The 25000-nt window shown below is 38.3% G+C and overlaps 1 protein-coding gene across 1 annotated transcript in view; it reads left to right on the top strand.

Annotated features, from left to right (window-relative positions):
- Nucleotides 1–25000, top strand: part of LOC133663255 (tomoregulin-2-like) — a 430554-nt gene that overhangs the window by 198502 nt on the left and 207052 nt on the right. Inside the window, exon 4 of the mRNA XM_062067604.1 lies at nt 23411–23437. Within this exon, the coding sequence (XP_061923588.1) occupies nt 23411–23437 (27 nt within the window). The remainder of the gene's footprint in view (nt 1–23410; nt 23438–25000) is intronic.

Raw genomic sequence — 25000 nt, 5'->3', positions numbered from 1 at the left:
CAGGTCACACTGAGGGTAGCCGTATAAACAACTTTAACACTGTTACAAATATGCGCCACACTGTGAACCCACACCAAACAAGAATGACAAACACATTTCGGGAGAACATCTGCACCGTACACCAACATAAACACAACAGAACAAATACCCAGAACCCCTTGCAGCATTAACTCTTCCGGGACGCTACAATATACACCCCCCCCCCCCCCCACACACACACACACACACACACCTCAACCCCGCCCACCTCAACCTCTTCATGCTCTCTCAGAGAGAGCATGTCCCAAATTCCAAGCTGGTGTTTTGAGGCATGTTAAAAAAATTAATGCACTTTGTGACTTCAATAATAAATATGGCAGTGCCATGTTGGCTTTTTTTTTTTTCCATAACTAGAGTTGATTTATTTTGGAAAACCTTGTTACATTGTTTAATGCATCCAGCGGGGCATCACAACAGAATTAGGCATTATAATGTGTTAATTCCACGACTGTATATATCGGTATAGATTGATATCGGAATCGGTAATTAAGAGTTGGACAATATCGGAATACCGGATATCGGCAAAAAAGCCAGTATCAGACATCTCTAGTTCTCTTCTTTGTACTTTGTAAGCACTAATAATTTGAACAACCTCTTAAACTGGATCATATCAGTACATTGTTTAACTTCTTTACTTAATCCATTCCATAATTTAATTCCACATACTGATATGCTAAAGGTTCTAAGTGTTGTGCGTGCATACAAATGGTTTAAATTAGATGTTCCTATAAGTTTATATTTGTAGGCAAGGTAAGGCAAGGCAACTTTATTTATATAGCACATTTACAAAATGTTTTAAATTGGACCAAAGTGTTTTACAGGTTAAAAAGTATAGAGCAAAAAACAAAACAAAAAAAACATAAACAATGCATAAGCTAAACAAGATAGTGCAAAATAAATACGGTGAAAGTGTTCGGATAAAAAGTAAAATTGCAAGATAAAAAATAATGAAATAATTAAAGTGAAACAAATTAAAAAAAAAATAATAAAGCGAAGGGGATGCGGGGGGACTATTAATGGTGGCCTAGTGGGCGGGCTCAGCTCAGGTTAAAGGCCAGCGAGAAGAGATAGGTTTTAAGATTTCTCCTCTTTAGTAGAGAAAATTGTTGTACATTCTTGGGTAGCAGGTTATAGTTTGCTTTGTACATACGTTTAGCTTTTTTGCTGTTTTACCAAATCATCGAACTTCAATATTTTTGACTCAATAAATAAAGGGTTTGTATTTTCTCTATATCCAACATTATGTATCAGTCTAATGTATCTTTATTGTAACACGATTAACAAATGAAGCGCACATTTGTAGTTATTTCCCCATATTTCTGCACAATAACTCAAATATGGCAACACTAGCGAGCAATAGAGAATATGAAGGGATTTTTGGCCCAGGACGTATTTTGCTTTGTTCATTATTGAAATGTTTTTTGCCACCTTATGTTGTATATTTTGTATATGAGATTTCCAGTTAATTTTATCATCTAATAATACTCCGAAAAATCTGGTTTCTTTTACCCTTTCAATATCTACTATTTGTATCCGTGTATGATGCTCTTTTCTACTGTTACCAAATAGCATTATTTGAGTTTCACTGAGATTCAAGGATAGTCTGTTTTTGTCAAACCATCGTTTTAATTTGTTCATTTATTCTGTTATTATGTGTATTATCTTCTGTGTGATCTCTCCTGAACAGAAATCAATGTCAATTATGTAAATCGTGAATGATAAAAACAATCAATGGTTATTGAGGCTCCAGTGTACCTGTCAAAAAGAATACAAGAGAGTGGATGAATGGTTAAAACTGAAACCACTATGGATGGGCATGATGAATGTTGAATTTAATCAGTTCAACATTTGTATCAGCGAGGTTTTGCTCGGTAGACATTCCATCTTGCCTCTAAATAACGACAGATGGAGGCATAAAGGATTTCACCAGGAGAAAAGCAATAGATTTGTCTTAACTACTGAATGTGTAGATGCACAATGCAATTTAGAAAATAAACATTGGAGGCTGCGTCCCCTCAGGCGTTGGCTTTCATGCCTTGTTTTGTTTTTTTGTTTTGTTTTTTTTTATTAAAGAGTTAATGTTTTTGGAATAAATCATTCTAAGTATTAACTACAGAGAGTCATACATAACAATGTCTTCCATGGGTCGGATAGGAAGTTTTCCATTAATTAATTTGATTGCAGTGAGTGAAATGCAACATTTGAGTGTTGATGCTTAGATGAGAGTAACCAGGGGCTTCATATAACAATATTAGTGTGGACTTCCTACTAAAATAAATGCACGTTCAAATCCAGAAAATTACGTGGGTGCATGCACAAATCCAAGCACATTTCTTTTTTTACATTGCAATCAACTTGAAATCGATCCCAGACCCAGACCTTGCCCAGGCCACACCCACTTATAAATACTGCGTTTTCCGGACTATAGAGTGCACTGGTCAGGGTTCGTACGGGTGCTTAAAAACCTTGAAAATGCTTGGATTTTAAAGGCCTACTGAAAGCCACTACTACCGACCACGCAGTTTGATAGTATATATATCAATGATGAAATCTTAACATTGCAACACATGCCAATACGGCCGGGTTAACTTATAAAGTGCAATTTTAAATTTCCCGCTAAACTTCCGCTTGAAAACGCCTTTGGATGATGACGTATGCGCGTGACGTAGCCAGTGAAACAGGAGTATCGGTAGCCCATTGAAGCCAATACAAATTAGCTCTGTTTTCATTTCATAATTCCACAGTATTCTGGACATCTGTGTTGGTGAATCTTTTGCAATTTGTTTACTGAACAATGGAGACTGCAAAGAAGAAAGTTGTAGGTGGAATCGGTGTATTAGCGGCTGGCTGTAGCAACACAACAAGGAGGACGTACTTGGATAGCAGACGCGCTAGCCAACGCTAGCCGCCAACCGCATCTGTGATCGGGTGAAGTCCTTTGTCGCGCCGTCGATCGCTGGAACGCAGGTGAGCACGGGTGTTGATGAGCAGATGAGGGCTGGCTGGCGTAGGTGGAGCGCTAATGTTTTATCATAGCTCTGTGAAGTCCGGTTGCTAAGTTGCTAAGTTAGCTTCAGCGTCGTTAGCAACAGCATTGTTAAGCTTTGCCAGGCTGAGAATTATTAACCGTGTAGTAACATGTCCATGGTTTAATAGTATTGTTGATCTTCTGTCTATCCTTCCAGTCAGGGATTTATTTATTTTGTTTCTATCTGCATTTGAGCCAGATGCTATCACGTTAGCTCAGTAGCTAAAGAGCTTCGCCGATGTATTGTCGTGGAGATAAAAGTCTATGCGAATGTCCATTTCGCCTTCTCGACTCTCATTTTCAAGAGGATATAGTATCCGAGGTGGTTTAAAATACAAATCCGTGATCCACAATAAAAAAAGGAGAGAGTGTAGAATCCAATGAGCCAGCTTGTACCTAAATTACGGTCAGAGCAAAAAAAGATATGTTTTGCACTGCATTGTAGTCCGTCACTCTAACGTTCCTCATCCACGAATCTTTCATCCTCGCTCAAATTAATGGGGTAATCGTCGCTTTCTCGGTCCGAATCGCTCTAGCTGCGTTGAAAACAATAGGAAAATATGAGGAAGCGAACAACTGACTACGTCACGCTACTTCCGGTAGGGGCAAGGCTTTTTTTAATCAGAGACCAAAAGTTGCAAACTTTATCGTCGTTGTTCTATACTAAATCCTTTCAGCAAAAATATGGCAATATCGCGAAATGATCAAGTATGACACATAGAATGGATCTGCTATCCCCGTTTATATAAAAAAAAATCATTTCGCTAGGCTTCTAATGTCGTGTTTTCAAGGTTTGAAAAATGCTTGAATTTCGGGTGAAGTGCTTGTAAATGCTTGGAAATGTTCATCATATTTCTCGGCAGTCTGAGTCAATAGGCAAATAATAAAATGGAAAAAAAATAAAATAAGTTTCCTTAAAAATGAAAGCTACACGCTTGATCTTACATGCCAGAGCCACCCCCAAGAGAACAATGGTGCATCGGTCCATCATGCCGGGAGGTTGACGTTTTAATGAACATTGGATGGAAATTTCTAGTCCATTATTAGACTCGTTTGTACTGTGAAGGTCATGTAATGTATAATTTGTAACCTTTTTCACAACTTAGAGCCGAGTGAATGATTTTGTAGTTTTTACACAACATGGTCTATTCAGGTGTACTGGAGAGGAGGCTACGCCGGATAGTCGAACCTCGGATCCAGGAGGAACAGTGTGGTGTTCGTCCTGGTCGTGGAACGGTAGACAAGCTCTATACTCTCGGCAGGGTCCTTGAGGGTGCATGGGAGTTTGCCCAACCAGTCTACATGTGCTTTGTGGACTTAGAGAAGGCATTCGACCGTGTGCCCCGGGAAGTCCTGTGGGGAGTGCTCAGAGAGTATGGGGTATCGGACTGTCTGGTTGTGGCCGTCCGCTCCCTGTATGATCAGTGTCAGAGCTTGGTCCGCATTGCCGGCAGTAAGTCGGACACGTTTCCAGTGAGGGTTGGACTCCGCCAAGGCTTCCCTTTGTCACCCATTCTGTTCATAACTTTTATGGACATAATTTCTAGACGCAGTCAGGGCGTTGAGGGGATCCGGTTTGGTGGCTGCAGGATTAGGTCTCCGCTTTTTGCAGATGTTGTGGTCCTGATGGCTTAAACTGGCCATGATCATCAGCTCTCACTGGATCGGTTCGCAGCCAAGTGTAAAGTGACTAGGATGAGAATCAGCACCTCCAAGTGTGGAGTGCCATCTCCAAGTTGGGGAGGAGATCTTGCCCCAACTAGAGGAGTTCAAGTACCTACGAGTCTTGCTCACGAGTGAGGGAAGAGTGGATTGTGAGATCGACAGGCGGATCGGTGCGGCGTCTTCAGTAATGCGGACGCTGTATCGATCCGTTGTGGTGAAGAAGGAGCTGAGCCGGAAGGCAAAGCTCTCAATTTACCGGTCGATCTACGTTCCCATCCTCACCTATGGTCATGAGCTTTGGGTTATGACCGAAAGGACAAGATCACGGGTACAAGCGGCCGAAATGAGTTTCCTTCGCCGGGTGTCGGGGCTCTCCCTTAGAGATAGGGTGAGAAGCTCTGTCATCCGGGAGGAACTCAGAATAAATGGGTTGCATGCATTTCTTGCTCGATTATTTTTGTTGTCTACTTAACTTGTCTGGCTGCCTCAGTGAAAGCAAAAAAAGTTAACTTTTGTCTTTTTGTTAATTTGTTATCATAGCCACAGTTATACGGCTCGATGTGCTTAATGACATGTGACAGGTGTTGTGAAACAAACAACATATCTTACTTTAATTTAGTATCCTTATATTAATGTGGAACAGTTTTGTTAATAAATGAGTGGAATTGAAATTTTGAGGGTGCGTGTATTTATATCACGTTATGCAGTTTACAAGCACAAATACGGTGTGAATCAATCCGTGCTGTTCGATGTCATTGATTGATGTAAGTAAGAAAAAGAACAGGAAATGGGAAAACCAACACAAATGGAGACACGTTTGCAAACACCAATGACATTGAATAGTCTACAGCAGGGGTGCTCACACTTTTTCTGCAGGCGAGCTACTTTTCAATTGATCAAATCGTGGGGATCTACCTCATTCATATATATAATTTATATTTACTTATTTATGAAATATATGTTTTGTTAACAAGTTAAAGGTGTTTAATGATAATGAAAGCATGTTTAACACATATAGTTAATATTGTTAATAAATTAAAGGTGTTTAATGATAATACAAGAATGTTTAATACATATAGTTAATATTGTTAACATGTTAAAGGTGTTTAAAGATAATGCAAGCATGTTTAACACATATACTTAATATTGTTAACAAGTTAAAGGTGTTTAATGATAATACAAGCATGTTTAACACATATAGTTAATATTATTAACAAGTTAAAGGTGTTTAAAGATAATACAAGCATGTTTAACACATATAGTTAATATTGTTAACAAGTTAAAGGTGTTTAATGATAAAATAAGCATGTTTAACACATAGAGATTCCTTTCTTACATGAAGACAAGAATATAAGTTGGTGTATTACCTGATTCTGATGACTTGCTTTGATTGGAATCAGACAGTGGTGCTGATAACGTCCGCATATTCAAATGGAGGAGAAAAAAAGTCCTCCTTTCTGTCCAATACCACATGAAAGTGGTTGGTTTTTGACATCTTATTTGTCCAGCTTCCATACTCCTTTGTATACACTTTACAAGAAATACATTGGCGGCAAACTCCGTAGGTTGCTAGCTTGTGCACGCCAGCTTTCTGAGACTCTTAGCGCAGGCAGGATGAAGCAGAGCTTTTATTGTGAAGGCAGGAACTGTGCAGTCGGTCTTTGGAGTTTTGACGACAAGTACGGCGCCAGAATCTGTTGAAATAAAAAGTGTTTCTCGCCTTCCTGTCTGTAATGTTTTCTAATGAGCTGGCAGCAGCCAGCGTCATCTCAGATGACCCTCGGGTGCCGTGAATGTCAATCAAGTGACGAAAGTGACGTTATAGTGAAGATTTATGATCGCTCATTTTTAGGACTATTTTTTTAATGCCTGGCTGGCGGACGACTGACACAACCTCCGCGATCGACCGGTAGATCGCGTTTGACGTAATGAGCACCCCTGGTCTACAGAAACACTGCTTCATTTTCTATGCCCCATTCAGTTAATAACTGCTGGTTCAATGTTAGGCTTAAGTTTTAGCAGATTTGGTGACCTCAAACAACAAGGCTATGGATTGATTCACACTGGTTTTTTCGCCTTTTGAAGGGTACTGGAACAACTGGAAAATTGATCTTGAAAGTCCTTAAAAAGTGCTTGAATTTGGCCATGGAAAAGGTGTACGAACCCTGACTGGTATATAAGCCGCGCCCACTAAATTTTTAAAGAAAAACACATGTTCTATATATTAGCCGCCCCGGACTATAAGCCGCATGTATAGACATTGTGAAATTAGTTAATTAAACATAAATATTATGTAAATGTTTATTAACATACCTTAATTGTTTCCCAACAGTGTCTGTAACACTGCAGTAAAACGGCTGATCAAACAAAACAGAAGTCATCGTCATGGACCCACTAGCTGTGGAATCTAGCTCTCCAATCAGCTAAACAGTCAATCACTCTACGGTGACGTTTTGGTGAATTTACACAAATGAAACAATACAAAATGAATGTCATTGTAAGTTAATAATACTAACGCAGACAATAGTAAACATATTAGCATATTAGCTAATGGTAATGAAGCAAGCTTTGGTGCAATTTTGGTGCAAATGGTGCATTTTTTACTTAAGAAAATGTTAAAAATGATTGGACTCATACACAAAATGCATTTATTTTACAGATTAGTCTACATATATTAACACCTTAATATATTGTATGTCATGTTTTAGGTTATTATTTACTTTTAGATGAAAGATGAAGCTCTGTCTTTACGGTGATTGTTATCAACATATAAAATGTGGGTAACACTTTAGTATGGGGAACATATTCACTATTAATTAGTTGCTTATTAACATGCAAATTAGTAACATATCGGCTCTTAATTAGTCATTATTAAGTACTTATTAATGCCTTATTCTGCATGGCCTTATTATAACCCTAACCCTAACTCTAAATTAAGTCTTTTTTACTTAGAATATGTTCCCCTAGTGTCCAAATAACTCTAAATTAAGTCTGTGTTACTTAGAATATGTTCCCCATACTAAAGTGTTACCAAAATGTGTACTTGTATTTGTTTCTATCAATAGTGTTATCATTACTATTAGAAATTAGATTTCTTTTAAATGTCCAATTTTAAATTTAGCGCAGTATAAGTTTTATCCACAGCTCATTGTCCAGCTGATTGGGTAAATACGCTCCATAGGGAAATTAGTTATCGTACCCTCAAATACATTCTTGTGATTAATCAATACCGATATGCGTATACAGCACACTGTTTGTCTCCAGGAATGATATTTGTCTTACTGTATTTTCCATGTTGCCTCAGTAATTCCCCAATTAAGTGTAGAAGTTTGTGGGATAAGTATGATCCTCCCAAACTGCAAACAGGATCATTCCAGAGAAGTTGTTTCCTTCTTAGTAGCACAAATTGAGACATATCAACAAATATAGTTTGATACCTTTTAAAGAAAACGTAATAATCATGGTTTAAATGTGTGTAGCATTTTGTTACAGTAAATTAATCTGTCCTTAAAATCGATTCAGCGTTGTGTGATGTGCAATCATGGGCGGCTTTCCCATCACAGAGTTCTAGCTGCACACTGTGAGGTAAGAATTAGAATACCAAAGGTGACCTATATATAGAAGGCTGCCGATGTGCCTGAAATATATTGTAAGTTATGAACGTCATGACTACAATACATCAAAGCATTATCATGCATGTACTGTAGTGCAATAATATCTTATATGGAACACAGAGTCATCAATATTTACTCACGGGGCCGATGTAATATCACTCTGGTGCCCATTTTAGAAATAATTTTCCTGCAAAGCACATTTTGCCTGCTGACGGAGCACAGATTGGCAAAGTCTGCTGTCCCTGCCAAGTGAGCAAACAAGACGTACAACATGCATGGAAATCATGCCCATTGCATATTCCAATGCATGCTCTATTGTTATTTTGTTATTACCAAACACAACGTAAGCAGTATGAGTTTAAGCGTTGATATTTTTTGATCACATTAAAATCATTCCCTGTACTTGTACACATCATCCACATCTCTTTGGGTAGATTAGGGCGGTGTTTTTCAACCACTTCAACCATTATGTAATTTCACCTAATTGGGTTAAAAATATTTTGTGCAAACCAGTAATTATAATCCGCAAATGTGCCATTGTTGAGCGTTTGTGCTGTCTAGAGCTCGGAAGGGTAACCGTGTAATACTCTTCCATATCAGTAGGTGGCAGCATTGCTTTGTAGATGATCGGGAACATGGTTTGTGGTGATCACAATATGCGGGAGGCAGCGTGTAGGTAAAAAGGTATCTAACACTTAAACCTAAAATAAAGAAAAGGCGTGTGCTGCTAAGAAAAGGCATTGAAGCTTAGGGATGGCTATGCAAAACGAAACTGAAACTGAACTGGCTGCAAAGTAAACAAAAACATAATTCTGGACGACAGCAAAGACTTACAGCGTGCGGAGCAGACGGCGTCCACAAAGTGCATCTTTATAACCGCGCCTTGAAAGTCCTAGACAAGAAGAGTATACGATATCATCATTGCCACATTTTAACCAAATACAATATTTTAAGTTTTGCCAATTTTATTTTGTTACACACAGTCAAACTGGTTTTTAAATGCTTGGATAACTCTGCTCCCCAATTGCTCTGCAAGGCAATTACAAGACTGCAAAGTGGTACCAGATCTACCACCCGAGCAATGTCAAAAGGCAACTGTTGCGTTCCATTCCGTAGAACATCTTTTGCCCAGACTGCCTTTTCAATAAAAGGACCACGACTATGGAACTCTCTACCTGACACTTTCAAAAGTATACCTGCATTTTTCACTTTCAAAATACAAACAAAATTGTGGCTAGTTGAGCAACAATCGTGTTCCCATGTTTAGTTTTGACTAATTTTCACTAATTGGTTTTTATCTAGTCTGCACTTTGTCTGTGTTATTATTATTATTGGCTTTTATCTAGTTAGCACTTTTTTCTGTATTATTACTATTATCATTATTGTCGACTCCTCTTTGCCTTATTCTTTTTATTTTCCTATTTTAATGATGTTAGATCTGTGTTGTTGTTGTTGTTGTTGGGGACAAGTGTTGTAAATTAGCTTTGGCTACAAACACTATGATGCATACATTGGATAACTGTTTCAGGTATCTATGTTTCTGTATCTGTACCTATTTCAAATAAACATTTATATATATATATATATCCGTACATGACATGACAATCAACGATGTCCCCACAAAGAAGGATAGCGTCCGCACAACTTAAAAAGTAGTCATGATTGCGAAATCAAAGCAGGTGCGGGGAATAGCGTTCAAGGAAGACATGAAACTGCTACAGGAAAATACCAATAAAAGAGGAAAAGCCACCAAAATAGAGCGCAGGGAAACAGCAAACAACTCCAAATAAGTCATGGCGTGATGTGACAATACGCCTACTTTGAGACAAGAGCTATAGTCTTGCACGGTTGGTTATGGTTTGAATTCATATCCAACAATTGCGAGAACAACTTTTTATCGTCAATATCGGCTCAGAATTTTTTCAATGAAAAAAATGTGCCTTTGCTCAGAAAAGGTTGAAAAACGCTGGATTAGGGAACCACCAACTTTTCTTTTTCTAATTAAATGCATGCCAGGCCGTCACTTGACGTTTTCTGAAAATACTAAACAAAATATCAGTTATTTCACTTCTCATTTTCTATCACTTATTTGATCGCTTATGTTGTGACTGTTCATTGTTGCAGATAAGTGGGCAGAAAAAACACACTAGTGCTTGACTCTTGACTACTATTTGTTTCTTTCTTTTCCTAAAGAATGCAATTTCCTCAGCTACGATTCAATAAGTGTCCTTGTTATTATTTCAATTTACCTGTTTAATAAACCCTTGTTTGAGTTATACTCCATCAAATTATAATTCCACTCACTTTTACTCCTGTGCAAAGCATTTTGCTTTAGGGAAAAAAAGGGGTCTTGCCTTGAACTTTGCATTGCTTAAGGGCCAGTGTATGTTTTGGTATTTAAATGTTATTTTCATAAATGGAAATTAGACTATGAGGCACACATAAAATCCTTTGTTTCCCCTCAAATTTCGACAGTGCGCCTTATAACCCGGTGCGCCTACAGTACGGAATAATTCTGGTTTTGCTTACTGACCTCGAAGCAATTTTATTCTGTACATGGTGTAATGATAAGTGTGACCAGTAGATGGCAGTCAAACATAAGAGATACGTGTAGACTGCAATATGATAGCAATATGACTCAAGTAAACAACACCAACACTTTATATGTTCCATTGAAAATATAGAACATTACACACGGCGCTCAAAAATCCATCACAATGTTTTATTACAACCTTAGTAAGCATTAAAGCCGCACCGCTTGATGGGTTGTCGGCGCATGAAATAAATTATTATGGTGTGTGTACAAGGTAAGACATACAGTATTATCTGGCGTTTTGTTTAACAATATTATGCAAAAGCAACTTTTCTTACATTCTGGTACCTGCTGATCTGTATTTGGGATCTGCATAAATCCTGAAAAATTGCACGCGTCCACCTTTGTAGTCTGTGCCGACACCGTAGTCGATAAGCTTCTTCTTTTTCTCTATCTTCTTGTTATGGGACATTCATCCTCTGCTGTTGCCATTTCTAATATAGAGTAGTGTAAAGTTCTTAAACTTCTGTAAGGTTGTTTGTATTTTTGGTCCAATATGGCTCTTTCAACATGTTGGGTTGCCGACCCCTGAGTTAGGGCAAGGGTGTCAAACGCGGTAACACCACATTCACTGTAATTCTCATACTGAGAACCCTCCCGGGAGACTCTCAAATGTCAGTGCCCCTCCCGAAAATCGTCACGTCCGTTTTTCGCCCAGTCCAACGAATGCTGGCCCAGTTACATAATATGTGCGGCTTCTGCACGCACACACACGTGAATGCAACGCATACTTGACCAACAGCGATACAGGTTACACTGAGGGTGCCTGTATGAATAACTTTAACACGGTTAGAAATATGCGCCACACTGTGAATCCACACCAAACAAGAATGACAAACACATTTTAGGAGAACATCCGCACCGTAACACAACATAAACACAACAAAACAAATACCCAGAATCCCATGCAGCCCTTACTCTTCCGGGCTACAATATACACCCCCGCTACCACCAAACCCCGCCCCCCCAACCCCGCCCACCTCAACCGACGCACAGAGAGGGGGGGGGCCCTCAGTGTAACCTGTATCGCTGTTGGTCAAGTATGCATTGCATTCACGTGTGTGTGCGTACAGAAGCCGCACATATCTTGTGACTCGGCGGGCACGTTGTTAGAATGGATGAAAAGCGGACGTGGCGACAGCTCGTAGAGGACGTTAAACGCAGTGCCTTTAAGGCACGCCCCCAAGACTGTGGTCCGGGTGGACTACGAGATATAATGACTGATGAACAACTTTGTTCGATAATGAAGGTTGCCTCAGCTCAAAGCCTGAGCCCCGACATTAATGAACTAGCATCCAAGAAAAGATGGCAGGTATCTGGCTTGGGCACATCAGATTAGATCAGTGTGTTGCACACTGAGCAGTTTAAAGTCCTGAATGGTTGGTTTATTCATTTTTATTTTATTTTCTAATTTATTAGCCTGTGGAAAAAGTGAATGTTGATATTTACCTCAGAAGGCTGCAAATAGAAAAGAGGCATTCCATTTTTATATTAATTGTATTTGATGTGCCATTGATATTTTTTAATTATTATTATTATTATTTGAAACTCGATTTTGCATGTCACTATAAAGTTGTATAAGCCTTGCTTGGTCAATGTTCAATGCAAAACTTGTTTGGGTCCCTATTAAAAGGTTAATTTGTTCAACCTTGGCCCGCGGCTTTGTTCAGTTTAAAATTTTGGCCCACTCTGTATTTGAGTTTGACACCCCTGAGTTAGGGGCCTGATTTGTGTGTGCCGACAACAATTTTTGTGTAAGAGATGTCTCTTACCTGCTGACAGGTTTGACTGATACTTCCGCAGAATACACAAAAATTGTTTTCTGCACACAAGAATCTTGTTCTTAAAATAATCAAAGATCCCCTTTAATTAAGAGTGTCTCAATGCTTTTACCTTACAAGCTGTGTATCTATATATTTTCATCAATGGCTCTGGTAGATGGCTAAGTTCATAATTAAGCTACATTTGAATTGCTATTACTGAAAGGGATGTTCTTGCCTGTGCACTGGCCTAAATCAGACGAGATGTCACCAGTGAATTATTTTGTCAAGCCGACGCTAACGATGTGGCGTTCATGAGCACACACACCATTTAAACAAACACCCTCAGCACTGTTGATACTGTGAACCCGCGGTTGTAAACCCATTCCACGTTTTGCAAAGAGCTGACGGTCCTCTGGGACTCCGCACGTGGTCTATGGCCCTGCTCGTTTTAGCAGAACATTTTATGCTACGGCTCACGTTACTCTGCCTGTTCCTCAAAGTGCCCATCAGTATCCCTTTCACAGCCGTATTACCGGGCAGCTCAGTGCGCTTGAGTGTTTTAGGGAGCTTTAGTGAGATTTAGTGGAAAAGCCATGGAGATGGAGTAGTTGACACGCTACAACATTGACTGGACACGACAAACCTTACCACAGCAAGGCCACAAGCGGTCTGCAGTTGGAGGTTGTTGTCAGCAAACTGCGGACGAGACCTTCAGGCCTCTCTAAATGTGCTTACTCTTATGAAGTTTGATATTAGGTTTTCCTTCCTGGTACATTTGTAGAGAACTGTCCAAACACACTCTCGTGTGTTATTTAATCCGCTTCTTTTTCCTGGGTCCTAAAGGGTCAATCTGGTCTGATGAGACTGCATGACCCTTTTTATCCAATGTTCCAGTGTCCAATCTTCATGCTCCCCATTAAATATAACCCTTTTGTCCCATTAGTCTCCCTGATATCTCATTTCCATTAGCTCCACAGCTGTCCCTTGAGTTGTCTTTTCAATGGACACAAATGTTCCTGTTTCTCTTTTTTCTATTGTGTAATGTGTTCATCTACTTAGTTGTTTAAATGGCTTGATGAAGATAGATTACAACATTCAAAAAATGATGCAACTTAACTTAACTAATTCTGTGGTAACAACATTGTCCTCGGTCGATTAGATTCCTCTTTTTCTCAGGGCATTCAATCAAGCGCAACTGGAGTTTGTCTTCGAAGACGTTTCGCCTGTCTTTTGAGCAGGTTCATCAGTTCATGCTCATGTGCTGGATTGGTCAGATCTAGTCTGAGACGAGATATGATTTAGTTAGATTGGTCAGATCTAGTCAAAGATTATTTGAGAATAGATCTGACCACTCTACGTATTAAATCGGTTGCAACTGCACTATTCAGTTTGTCTTGCAAGACGTTTTGCCTCTCATTCGAGCAGGCTTCATCAGTTCATGCTCATGGACTTCGATTGGTCAGAACTAGTTTCAGACTAGATGAGACTTGGATTGGGCAGATCTAGTTAAAGACTATATGAGACTAGATCTGACTAATCTAAGCATTTATTCGGTCGCAACTGGACTGTTCAGTTTGTCTTCCAAGACGTTTTGCCTCTCATACGAGCCGGCTTCATCAGTTCATGATCATGGACTTCGATTGGTCAGAACTAGTCTCAGACTAGATGAGACTTAGATTGGGCAGGTCTAGTCAAAGACTATATGAGACTAGATCTGACCAATCTAAGTATTTAATCATACACAACTGAACAGTTCAATTTGTCTTAGAAGACGTTTTGCCTCTCATTCGAGCAGGCTTCATCAGTTCATGCTCATGGACTTCGATTGGTCAGAACTAGTCTCAGACTAGATGAGATTTAGATTAGGCAGATCTAGTCAAAGACTATATGAGACTAGATCTGACCAATTTAAGTATTTAATCGGTCGCAACTGGACTGTTCAGTTTGTCTTCGAAGACGCTTCGCCTCTCATTCGAGCAGGCTTCATCAGTTCATGCTGATGGACTTTGATTGGTCAGAACTACTCTCAGACTAAATTAGACTTAGATTGGGCTGATCTAATCAAAGACTATATGAGACTAAATCTGCCCAATCTAAGTATTTCATCGGTCGCAACTGGAATGTTCAGTTTGTCTTGGAAGACATTTCGTCTCTCATTCGCGCAGGCTTCATCAGTTCATGCTCATGGACTTCGATTGGTCAGAACTAGTCTCAGACTAGATGAGATTTAGATTAGGCAGATCTAGTCAAAGACTATATGAGACTAGATCTGACCAATTTAAGTATTTAATCGGTCGCAACTGGACTGTTCAGTTTGTCTTCCAAGACGTTTTGCCTCTCATACGAGCCGGCTTCATCAGTTCATGATCATGGACTTCGATTGGTCAGAATTAGTCTCAGACTAGATGAGATTTAGATTAGGCAGATCTAGTCAAAGACTATATGAGACTAGATCTGACCAATCTAAGTATTTAATCGGTCACAACTGGACTGTTCAGTTTGTCTTCGAAGACGCTTCGCCTCTCATTCGAGCAGGCTTCATCAGTTCATGCTGATGGACTTTGATTGGTCAGAACTACTCTCAGACTAAATTAGACTTAGATTGGGCTGATCTAATCAAAGACTATATGAGACTAAATCTGCCCAATCTAAGTATTTAATCGGTCGCAACTGGAATGTTCAGTTTGTCTTGGAAGACATTTCGTCTCTCATTTGCGCAGGCTTCATCAGTTCATACTCATTGACTTCGATTGGTCAGATCTAGTCTCAGACTAAATGAGACTTAGATTGGGCAGATCTAGTCAAAGACTATATTGATTGATTGATTGATTGATATATTTTTATTTCAAATATGCATAAAAACAAGAGCAAGCCTGATCCAATACAGTGCTATAGCCTTAACAGCCATTATAACAAAATGAAAAACAATGGAGAATAAAAAACAAAAACAAATGAGCATTGGACTTTCTTTTTCTTTTCTTTTTTTTTTTTCCTTCTTTTTTTTTTTACATATTTGAAAAGGAGTGAGAAGAAGTTTACACTTATTTAATCCCACCCCTTTTCTTTAAATCATAAATTACTCTGAGCTAGAACTACCTGTTCACTCAATGTACAAACTCAAAGAACTTATATATACTGTACATACATCATAGATATATACATACATATGCACACTACACACATACATAGCCACATCATTACCACTAGTGATCATGGAAATGGTATCATGCCACCACAACAACACCACTGCCTCAATGGGCAGCCCCACACTCTTCTGTAACACAAACAACCCAATATCAAAGCCCTTCTTCATCTCTGTACCTCTGGAATACCATGTACTTATACTTCTTTTTAAACTGGTTTATGTTTGGACATTGCTTTAACTCATCCTTCAAACCATTCCATAATTTCACTCCACAAATTGAAATACAAAAACTTTTAATGGTCGTTCTATAACTAAGCATTTTGAAATTTAAATTCCCCCTTAAATTATAACCGCCCTCTCGTGTGCTGAACAATTTTTGAATGCTTCCTGGGAGTTTATTTATTTTGGCTTTATACATTATTTGTGCAGTTTGATACAAAATAATATCATTAAATTTCAATATTTTTGACTGTAAGAATAGTGAGTGAGTATGGTCCAGATATCCAACCTTGTTGATGATGCGTACAGCTCTTTTCTGAAGTATAGTTATTGAATTTAATGAGCTTTTATAATTATTCCCCCAGACTTCCACACAGTAGGTTAAATATGGTAAAACTAATGAACAGTAAAGAATGTGGAGTGATTTGTGATCCAGAACCTGCTTTGCTTTATTTATTACTGAGATGCTTCTTGACAGCTTAGATTGTACATGTTTTATATGTGATTTCCAGTTAATTTGATCGTCAATTGTAATTCCAAGGAATTATTATATATGAGAGTAGATCCGACCTATCTAAGTATTTAATCGGTCGCAACTGGACTGTTCAGTTTGTCTTCCAAGACGCTTCGCCTCTCATTCGAGCAGGCTTCATCGGTTCATGCTGATGGACTTTGATAGGTCAGAACTACTCTCAGACTAAATTAGACTTAGATTGGGCTGATCTAATCAAAGACTATATGAGACTAAATCTACCCAATCTAAGTATTTAATCGGTCGCAACTGGAATGTTCAGTTTGTCTTGGAAGACGCTTCGCCTCTCATTCGAGCAGGCTTCATCATTTCATACTCATTGACTTCGATTGATCAGACCTAGTCTCAGACTAAATGAGACTTAGATTGGGCTGATCTAGTCAAATACTATATTAGACTAGATCTGACCAATCTAAATATTTAATTATACATAACTGAACAGTTCAATTTGTCTTACAAGACGTTTTGCTTCTCATCCAAGCAGACTATCAATTCATGCTCATAGACTTAGAGTCAATCCAAGTTCTCCCTCTTCCCATCACCCCTTTGTTTTAACCCTCCCCCTTGGCCTTAGAATCTAGTGCCATGGCGAAATGTTGAAAATATGCCGCTAGGGATTCGGACATCCCGTGAGTCTTGCTACATTATCAAACCTGCATTGAGGTAACACAGATACGGCAAACGTTTGTTTACTTTAAAGATGCATGCGAAGTTATTTTATTTTATTTTGGCTTTCTGCATCAAGAAGAAGACGTTTTCTCGAAAAATATGCACTTGCTGGCGCATTAGCTTGCAGTGTGTAAAAAGTGTTTCATCAAGGGAACTGATTATATGTAATTTCTGACTAGGTTTTATGGAATCCACTATTTAATTTACCATTTTATCCATTTTTAGCTAAATAGCCATTTTGTTTTCTACTCACACTTGATAACTAGAGGGGTACCCGAGCTCACTTCGTTTCAAAGGCTGTGCGGCCCTAACACTTGGCCCTCCCTCCTTACCAGGCGGATGAATCGGACACCGCTTGAATGGCGTGAACGTACAAAACTAAGTGTTAAGGGTTAAGACAACGAGGAAGATCTAGTCTCGGATTAGAGCTGACCAATCTAATTCTATGAGCATGAACTGATGAAGCCTGCTCAGATTAGAGACAAAAACGTTTTCTAAGTATAGTTGCGATTGATTGAATGCCCTGAGAATGACCTCGATCAGTGGTTCTTAACCTTGTTGGAGATACCGAACCCCACCAGTTTCATATGTGCATTCACTGAGCCCTTCTTTAGTGAAAACTAAAATGTTTTTTTTTTTCATATTCAAGACAAAGTTATATGTTTTTGGTAACACTTTAGTATGGGGAACATATTCTAAGTGACAAATACTTAATTTAGAGTTATTTAGTTAGGGTTAGGGCCAGGGTTAGAGGGTTAGGGTTATAATAAGGCCATGCCGAATAAGGCATTAGTAAGTACTTAATAATGACTAGTTAAGAGCCAATATGTTACTAATTTGCATGTTAATAAGCAACTAATTAATGGTGAATATGTTCCCCATACTAAAGTGTTACCATGTTTTATTACTGGTGCACAAAATGAACCGTGCATGAAGATCACCTTGTTCAAAGAACAAAACCAACACAGTGCATAAACTCACAACAAATTACACACCTACAAATCAGTCTGACTTCTGCTGTTGCCGTATCCGTAATACGCCGATAGGGAGAAGTTTTTATTTACACGATGAGTCGGGTGTGTCTTGACCTCCGCCGAACCCCTGAGCCCGACTCACCGGACCCCTAGGGTTCGATCGAACCCAGGTTAAGAACCACTGACCTAAATGAATGAGAACATCCATAGATGATTCCTCTAACTTAAACACCAAACTATCTCACGTTGCACTGCGCTACTGTTCCAAATGTACATTGGTAATAATCAGCTTCCCTTCTAGGAAAATAAGTCGTGTTTGCACAGACATAAACTGAGCCAACGCGGTTAGGAAAATGTGAAAAGAGAATGAGTAAAGCAAAACAAGAAAAGTTTTGAAAGTAGGAAGGCGAGAAGGGATGCTGAATCACTGATGGTGGGTGGCGGGATGGCTGTTGTTGCTTGCAAGGGAGGGCAGGGCATGTCGATTCACCAGCGTTATTGTAGCTGAACAAGTGCAAACTGCAAGTGTTGGAGGCTAATCTGAGTGTCCACAAGACTGAGCTAAAATATTGCATTATGCCATTTTAAAAAAAAAATTTTTTTACAGTTCCAAACCAGCTGTAGTCGTGGTCAAAAGTGTACATACACTTGTGAAGAACATAATGTCATGGTTGTCTTGCGTTTCCAATAATTTCTACAACTCTTATTTTTTTTGTGATAGAGTGATTGGAGCACATACTTGTTGGTCACTAAAAACATTCATGAAGTTTGATTGTTTTATAAATGTATTATGGGTCTACTGAAAATGTGACCAAATCTGCTGGGTCAAAAGTATACATACAGCAATGTTAATATTTGGTTACATGTCCCTTGGCAAGTTTCACTGCTATAAGGCTCTTTTGGTAGCCATCCACAAGCTTCTGGTTGAATTTTTGACCACTCCTCTTGACAAAATTGGTGCAGTTCAGCTAAATGTGTTGGTTTTCTGACATGGACTTGTTTCTTCAGCATTGTCCACACGTTTAAGTCAGGACTTTGGAAAGGCCATGCTAAAACCTTAATTCTAGCCTGATTTAGCCATTCCTTTACCACTTTTGGCGTGTGTTTGGGGTCATTGCCCTGTTGGAACACCCAACTGCGCCCAAGACCCAACCTCCGGGCTGATGATTTTAGGTTGTCCTGAAGAATTTGGAGGTAATCCTCTTTTTTCATTGTCCCATTTACTCTCTGTAAAGCACCAGTTCCATTAGCAGCAAAACAGGCCCAGAGCATAATACTATCACCACCGTGCTTGACGGTAGGCATGGTGTTCCTGGGATTAAAGGCCTCTCCTTTTCTCCTCCAAACATATTGCTGGGTATTGTGGCCAAACAGCTTAATTTTTTCTTTTATCTGACATCACATGGACAAAGATAAGACCTTCTGGAGGAAAGTTCTGTGGAAATATAATAAGGATCGAGTGAAAGTTCTGAATGAGTGAAAGTGTGTGGAGGGGAAACTACCCTTGAAACACCCACCCAATTGCCAAGCTTTCACTCCGCCATTAAAGGAGAACTTCACTCTTTTGTAATTTTCATTTTCCTCTCATTCACAATCCTTAATCATTTTTTAAATGCATTTTAATTCGTAAAAGAATGCTGGAAAAAATCATCTAACCATGGAAGCAATGTAAATCTGCCTATTAGGTGCTCTAAAACACATCCAAAAACCTCCCTCGTAGTTATATATACAGTACATATCTGTTATGTAGCAACAGGCACATGCATTATAGTATGTAATATTTACACATTAATTTCCCAAACGCATCACATCGTTCACTTTTTTCCTTCAACAACACTGACTGCAACTCATGCAGACTTCCTGAGAGACAACAGACATTAAACAATCACTTACTGTACAATACCTGCTCTCACTGGGATGTCGACTATTGGGTTAAAGAAAAAACAAGCGTCTTTTCGTGTCTTTCTCGCCATCTCCGGGTCTAAGTTGGCTGTCAAAGTTGACCAACATCTTGTTTTATGGCCAACATATTTTACTATCAAGGTGAGAGGCATGATTTATAATATAGAATTAACTTTTGCCAACTCAGAGGCGATGCAGCAGCTCACCGAATGTTGAATGTTTTTAAGTGGGTTTTATGGGTAAAAGAGACGCAATGACGTTGACCATTTTTATCTGACTTTTATTTACGTTTATTTACAAGATAGAATGCATCAAAAACAGACATATGAGTTCCTGTCTTACATAGAAATTTTGAATGCTAGGCAACGTTCCAAAAAAAGTGCAAATCCACTTTAACAAAATAATTGTGTTCATAAAATTCAGTTTTACTCTCATTTTACTTTACTTTTCAGTCTCATGTCTTTATTACATTGTAGGTTGTTTACCTGCTCGTACTCATTAGCATAATATAATTCCAGTGAATAGTTTTTTGGAATTACTTTTCTTAAGTGATGTTCTTACCAGCATGCAGCATAATGTTAGTAAAATGAACATTTTATGCGAATATTATGTAATGCAGCTTTGAAATCACATAAAATGCATTAATTTTCCTGCCACATTGCGCACTTTAACATGTTTTTGTGCAGGGGTTCTTAACCTTTTTGACTTCGACAGATAGGCCGAACAATTATTAGCACAAAAATAAATTTACACACAAATAAACTAAATTAATAATGAATATGTTTCTCAATTAAACTGTCGACAAAATTAAAGTGCAAATGAAAATACTGCTTCACCACTTTGGTCATCATTTTTGCGCTTAAATTACCAGTAGAGTGGAAAACCAAGTTGAGTTGATATGCTTATTTGTGTTTCGTTGTTTCCATTAAACCAAATCCAATTGTATTTACAATCCGCAAAGTATGCAAAAATACCATCTAAACTGTCACAAAATGGCACAAATTCAGTCAGCCATTTTGAATATTCCGCTTTTCTGTAATTTCCGTAGTTTCTACGTCACTGGCATAACGCTTCTGCACTCTGACCAAGTTATCAGATCAGTCATACTGGAAATACGCAAAGATGTGTTGTTTATCATTCACAATCCTTATGTAAGACAAGAACACATAAGCTTGGCTTTTTTTATGCATTCGAAATCGTAAATAAATAGCTATCAATTGAGTAAACAGATCGAGGGTCCTCTATTGCGCTTATTATACTCTCTCTAATAACTTCCAGAAACTGCCAAAAATTCTCCATTTACATCTTGTGACCTGAAAATTGACCAAATATGAGTGATATTGTTATTATAAGCGCCAACGCAGACGGCCTATTTTAGCGGCGCATTTATAGCGGTGAGCTAATGCTAGCTTATGCTGCTATTATTAACACACTTTAAGCCGACGACTGCTTCTGCTTCGTCTCAAACTTGCTAAAAGCAACTTTTTGATTAAAATGAATGCATCTCTCACCTGGTAGTAGACACATGTGACTATGGACTGAGAGGCTGGTCGACTTTCACATCCGCAAAGTGGCGAAAAAGACACAAAAAGACGCTAGTTGCAGCAACTTTTTAAATTTAATTGTGATTGAATCTTCATCTAAACAGAATTATGTGAGCGTCCCACTGGTCGGCATCCCAGGGATAGTGGAAATATTACAGTAAGTGTTTGTTTTATTATGGTTTATTATGTTTAGTTTGTATGTTTAGCACTAACATGTGCACAATGATGCTACATTTGTTTAGCACTCAGCTTCTAAAACTTATTGCTCATCCTCTTTGTGTTCGGGCTCAAAAATATTAGGTCCTGGGTCATAATTTTTTCCCAAAGTAATCATTGTTGGCTCTCACAAAGTCTGCTTGATTTGCATTGTTGTTGAGTTGAGTTTTAGTTTATTTCGAACATGCATGCATACAACATGATACATCACAATTTCCAGTTTCTCTTTTCAACATGTTCGAAAATGAGTAGGAAGAAGCCGGGCTTATTTAATCCTACCCTTTTTCTTTTACATAAGAGTTGCTAAAACTTTTGTTCACTTCCGGTTCTCAATTTATTCACAATGTATTCCATAAGTAATCACAATAAAAATAAATAAATAAATAATAATTGGTGAAGTAAGTTACATTTCATATGATGAGATGAGTAAGATTATTTCGAGAATGAATGAATGGATGGATTAAATACATTCAGAATGTTTATCATGGTTCTTCTTCTTTGTACTTTGTAAACACTTTAAGTTTGAAGAGTTTCTTGAAGTGGATCATATTAGTACATTGTTTGATTGCTTTGCTTAATCCATTCCATAATTTAATTCCACATACTGATATACTGAAGGTCTTAAGTGTTGTACGTGCATACAAATGTTTTAAATTACATTTTTCTAAGATTATATTTCTCCTCTTTTGTTGAGAATAATTGTTGTATATTCTTGGGTAGCAGGTTATAGTTTGCTTTGTGGATAATTGTAGCTGTTTGCAAATTCACTACGTCGTGGAATTTCAGTATCTTTGATTCAATAAATAAATGATTTGTATGTTCTCTATATCCAACATGATGTATTATTCTAACTGATCTTTTTTGTAACACCATTAGTGAATGAAGTGTACTTTTGTAGTTATTTCCCCATATTTCTACACAATAACTCAGATATGGTAACACTAGCGAGCAGTAGAGAATATGAAGTGATTTTTAGTCTAGAACATGTTTTGCTTTATTCATTATTGTCGTGTTTCTTGCTACTTTGTGTTGTTGTTGATGGGGAAGGGATCTGTGGTTCAACACGGATTACATGACTGGCTTCGGAAATCTCCGTGAGATTGATACTATTTTGATCATATCTTCTTATTCGCAAGCTTTGCAAGTATTTGGATGTCATAAATCAGATATATATATGATAATAGCTTCAATAGAGAGGCAACTTGTTTTTGACTTTAGCTCCAGACTTCTTCTGTTTGTTTGATCTTGTCATTACTGCCACAAGTGGTGGAAAAGTGTATTACAACAGAGTACCACTGCAGCCCGTATGGACCGCAGCTGAAAAGCATATTGGGGCGCTGTGGTAAAGAAACCTTGTTTTAGTGTTCTTGAGAACAACATGCATTGGAGAATTCATGGACGAGGCACAAATACCATACAATGACCAACATATTAGATTAAATATTAATAGTATTTTCAAAAAGAAAATCCGAGTGTCTTTAACGAGCATGTTTGTCTTCCTTTACAGATGCCGGGTCAGGATCAGGAGATGATGGTAAGATTGCTCAAACCTTCATCCTCCACTGCTTTGATCCCACACACTCACGATTTTCTACGTGCTCATTGTCATCGCCCACTGAAGCTGTGGTTCATCGTCGGGGTTGCACTTGTGGCCCCAGCTGCATGTAAACGGCCATTGATTTAAAAAAAACAACCAAAGCGTCGTATTCCGTATTTGCTTCGTCTTTGTTGTATACTGTATGTGTTAACTTGACGGCCCATAACTGGTGAATACCGCAGCCGCCTGTCTTAAAATAATAAAAAATATGTCCTCAAGGAGTTATGTATGGATACTGTGAATGGATAAGTAGATCGGATATCATATAGGGGGAATGAGAAGCTGTGTATCAGTCACACAATAAACGGTTAAGCCTGAAAAGTAAGACTTGAAAGTAAGACTCTGTTCTTCGGACCTCAGGATTGGCTGACAAAAGATAAACATTTAATGAATATCCTACTAGTGGCTTTGCAAAAAGACTATTACTAGGAAATGGATATCACAGGAGAGCCCGACTTTGAAGCAATGGATGGAAATCACAATGGACATTTATAAAAATGGAGAAGATAACGGCTTTTATTGATTATAAATTGGAGATATGTACTTCATACTGGGAAAACTGGGTCAACTATGTCACGCCCCATAAGCCTGATTTTTATTTTCTCGAAATAGTGATTGTACTGTTTAAAAAATAGATTACTCCCTATCAGTGTTGTATCGATACCAATATTTTTGTACCGGTATTAAAATTATTTTAATACTTTTCGGTACTTTTCTAAATAAAAGGGACCACAAAAAAATTGCATTATTGGCTCTATTTTAACAAAAAAATCTTAGGGTACATTAAACATATGTTTTTTTATTGCAGTTAAGTCCTTAAATAAAATAAATTAATATCTGCTTACTTTCTCTTTTAACATTTCCTATGTACACTTCTGTTAAAATGTAATAATAACTTATTCGTCTGTTGTTTGATACTTTACATTAGTTTTGGATGATACCACAAATTTGGGTATCAATCCGATACCAAGTAGTTACAGGATCATACATTGGTCATATTCAAAGTCCTCATGTGTCCAGGGATATATTTCCTGAGTTTGTAAGCATTATATACATTTTTAAAAAACGAAAGAAGATGTTGTGATGCCAAAAAACATTGATGTAATCATAGTAGTATCGACTAGATACGTGCCTGTACTTGGTATCATTACAGTGGATCTAAGGTGTAGATCCACCAATGGCAATTGTTTACATTTTGATGCCGGTGAGCTATGGTGTGTAGTGAAGCATGTTTAGCTATTCCTCGTCCTGCAGGGACGATACTAGTAAGAAACTTACTTTATTCGTCGCCATGGAGACCAGGATTAGAAGTAGCTAAAACACTGCCGACGGCGGATGTTAGCCTCTAGCTAGCTAGCCATGTCTTAAAGCATCTCTTCCTGAGGGCGTTTCAGTGTTATAACTTCACCTTTATCGTTAGTTTTTAAGCCAAAATGCGTCCGTTCTCCCTTTTTCTGTCTACACACTGTGTGTGTTTGTAAGTACTCTGTGATTGTGTGC

The sequence above is a fragment of the Entelurus aequoreus genome, linkage group LG13, assembly GCF_033978785.1.
Source record: "Entelurus aequoreus isolate RoL-2023_Sb linkage group LG13, RoL_Eaeq_v1.1, whole genome shotgun sequence".
Classification (NCBI taxonomy): Eukaryota; Metazoa; Chordata; class Actinopteri; order Syngnathiformes; family Syngnathidae; genus Entelurus; species Entelurus aequoreus.
This window is presented reverse-complemented; position numbering and strand designations above follow the sequence as displayed.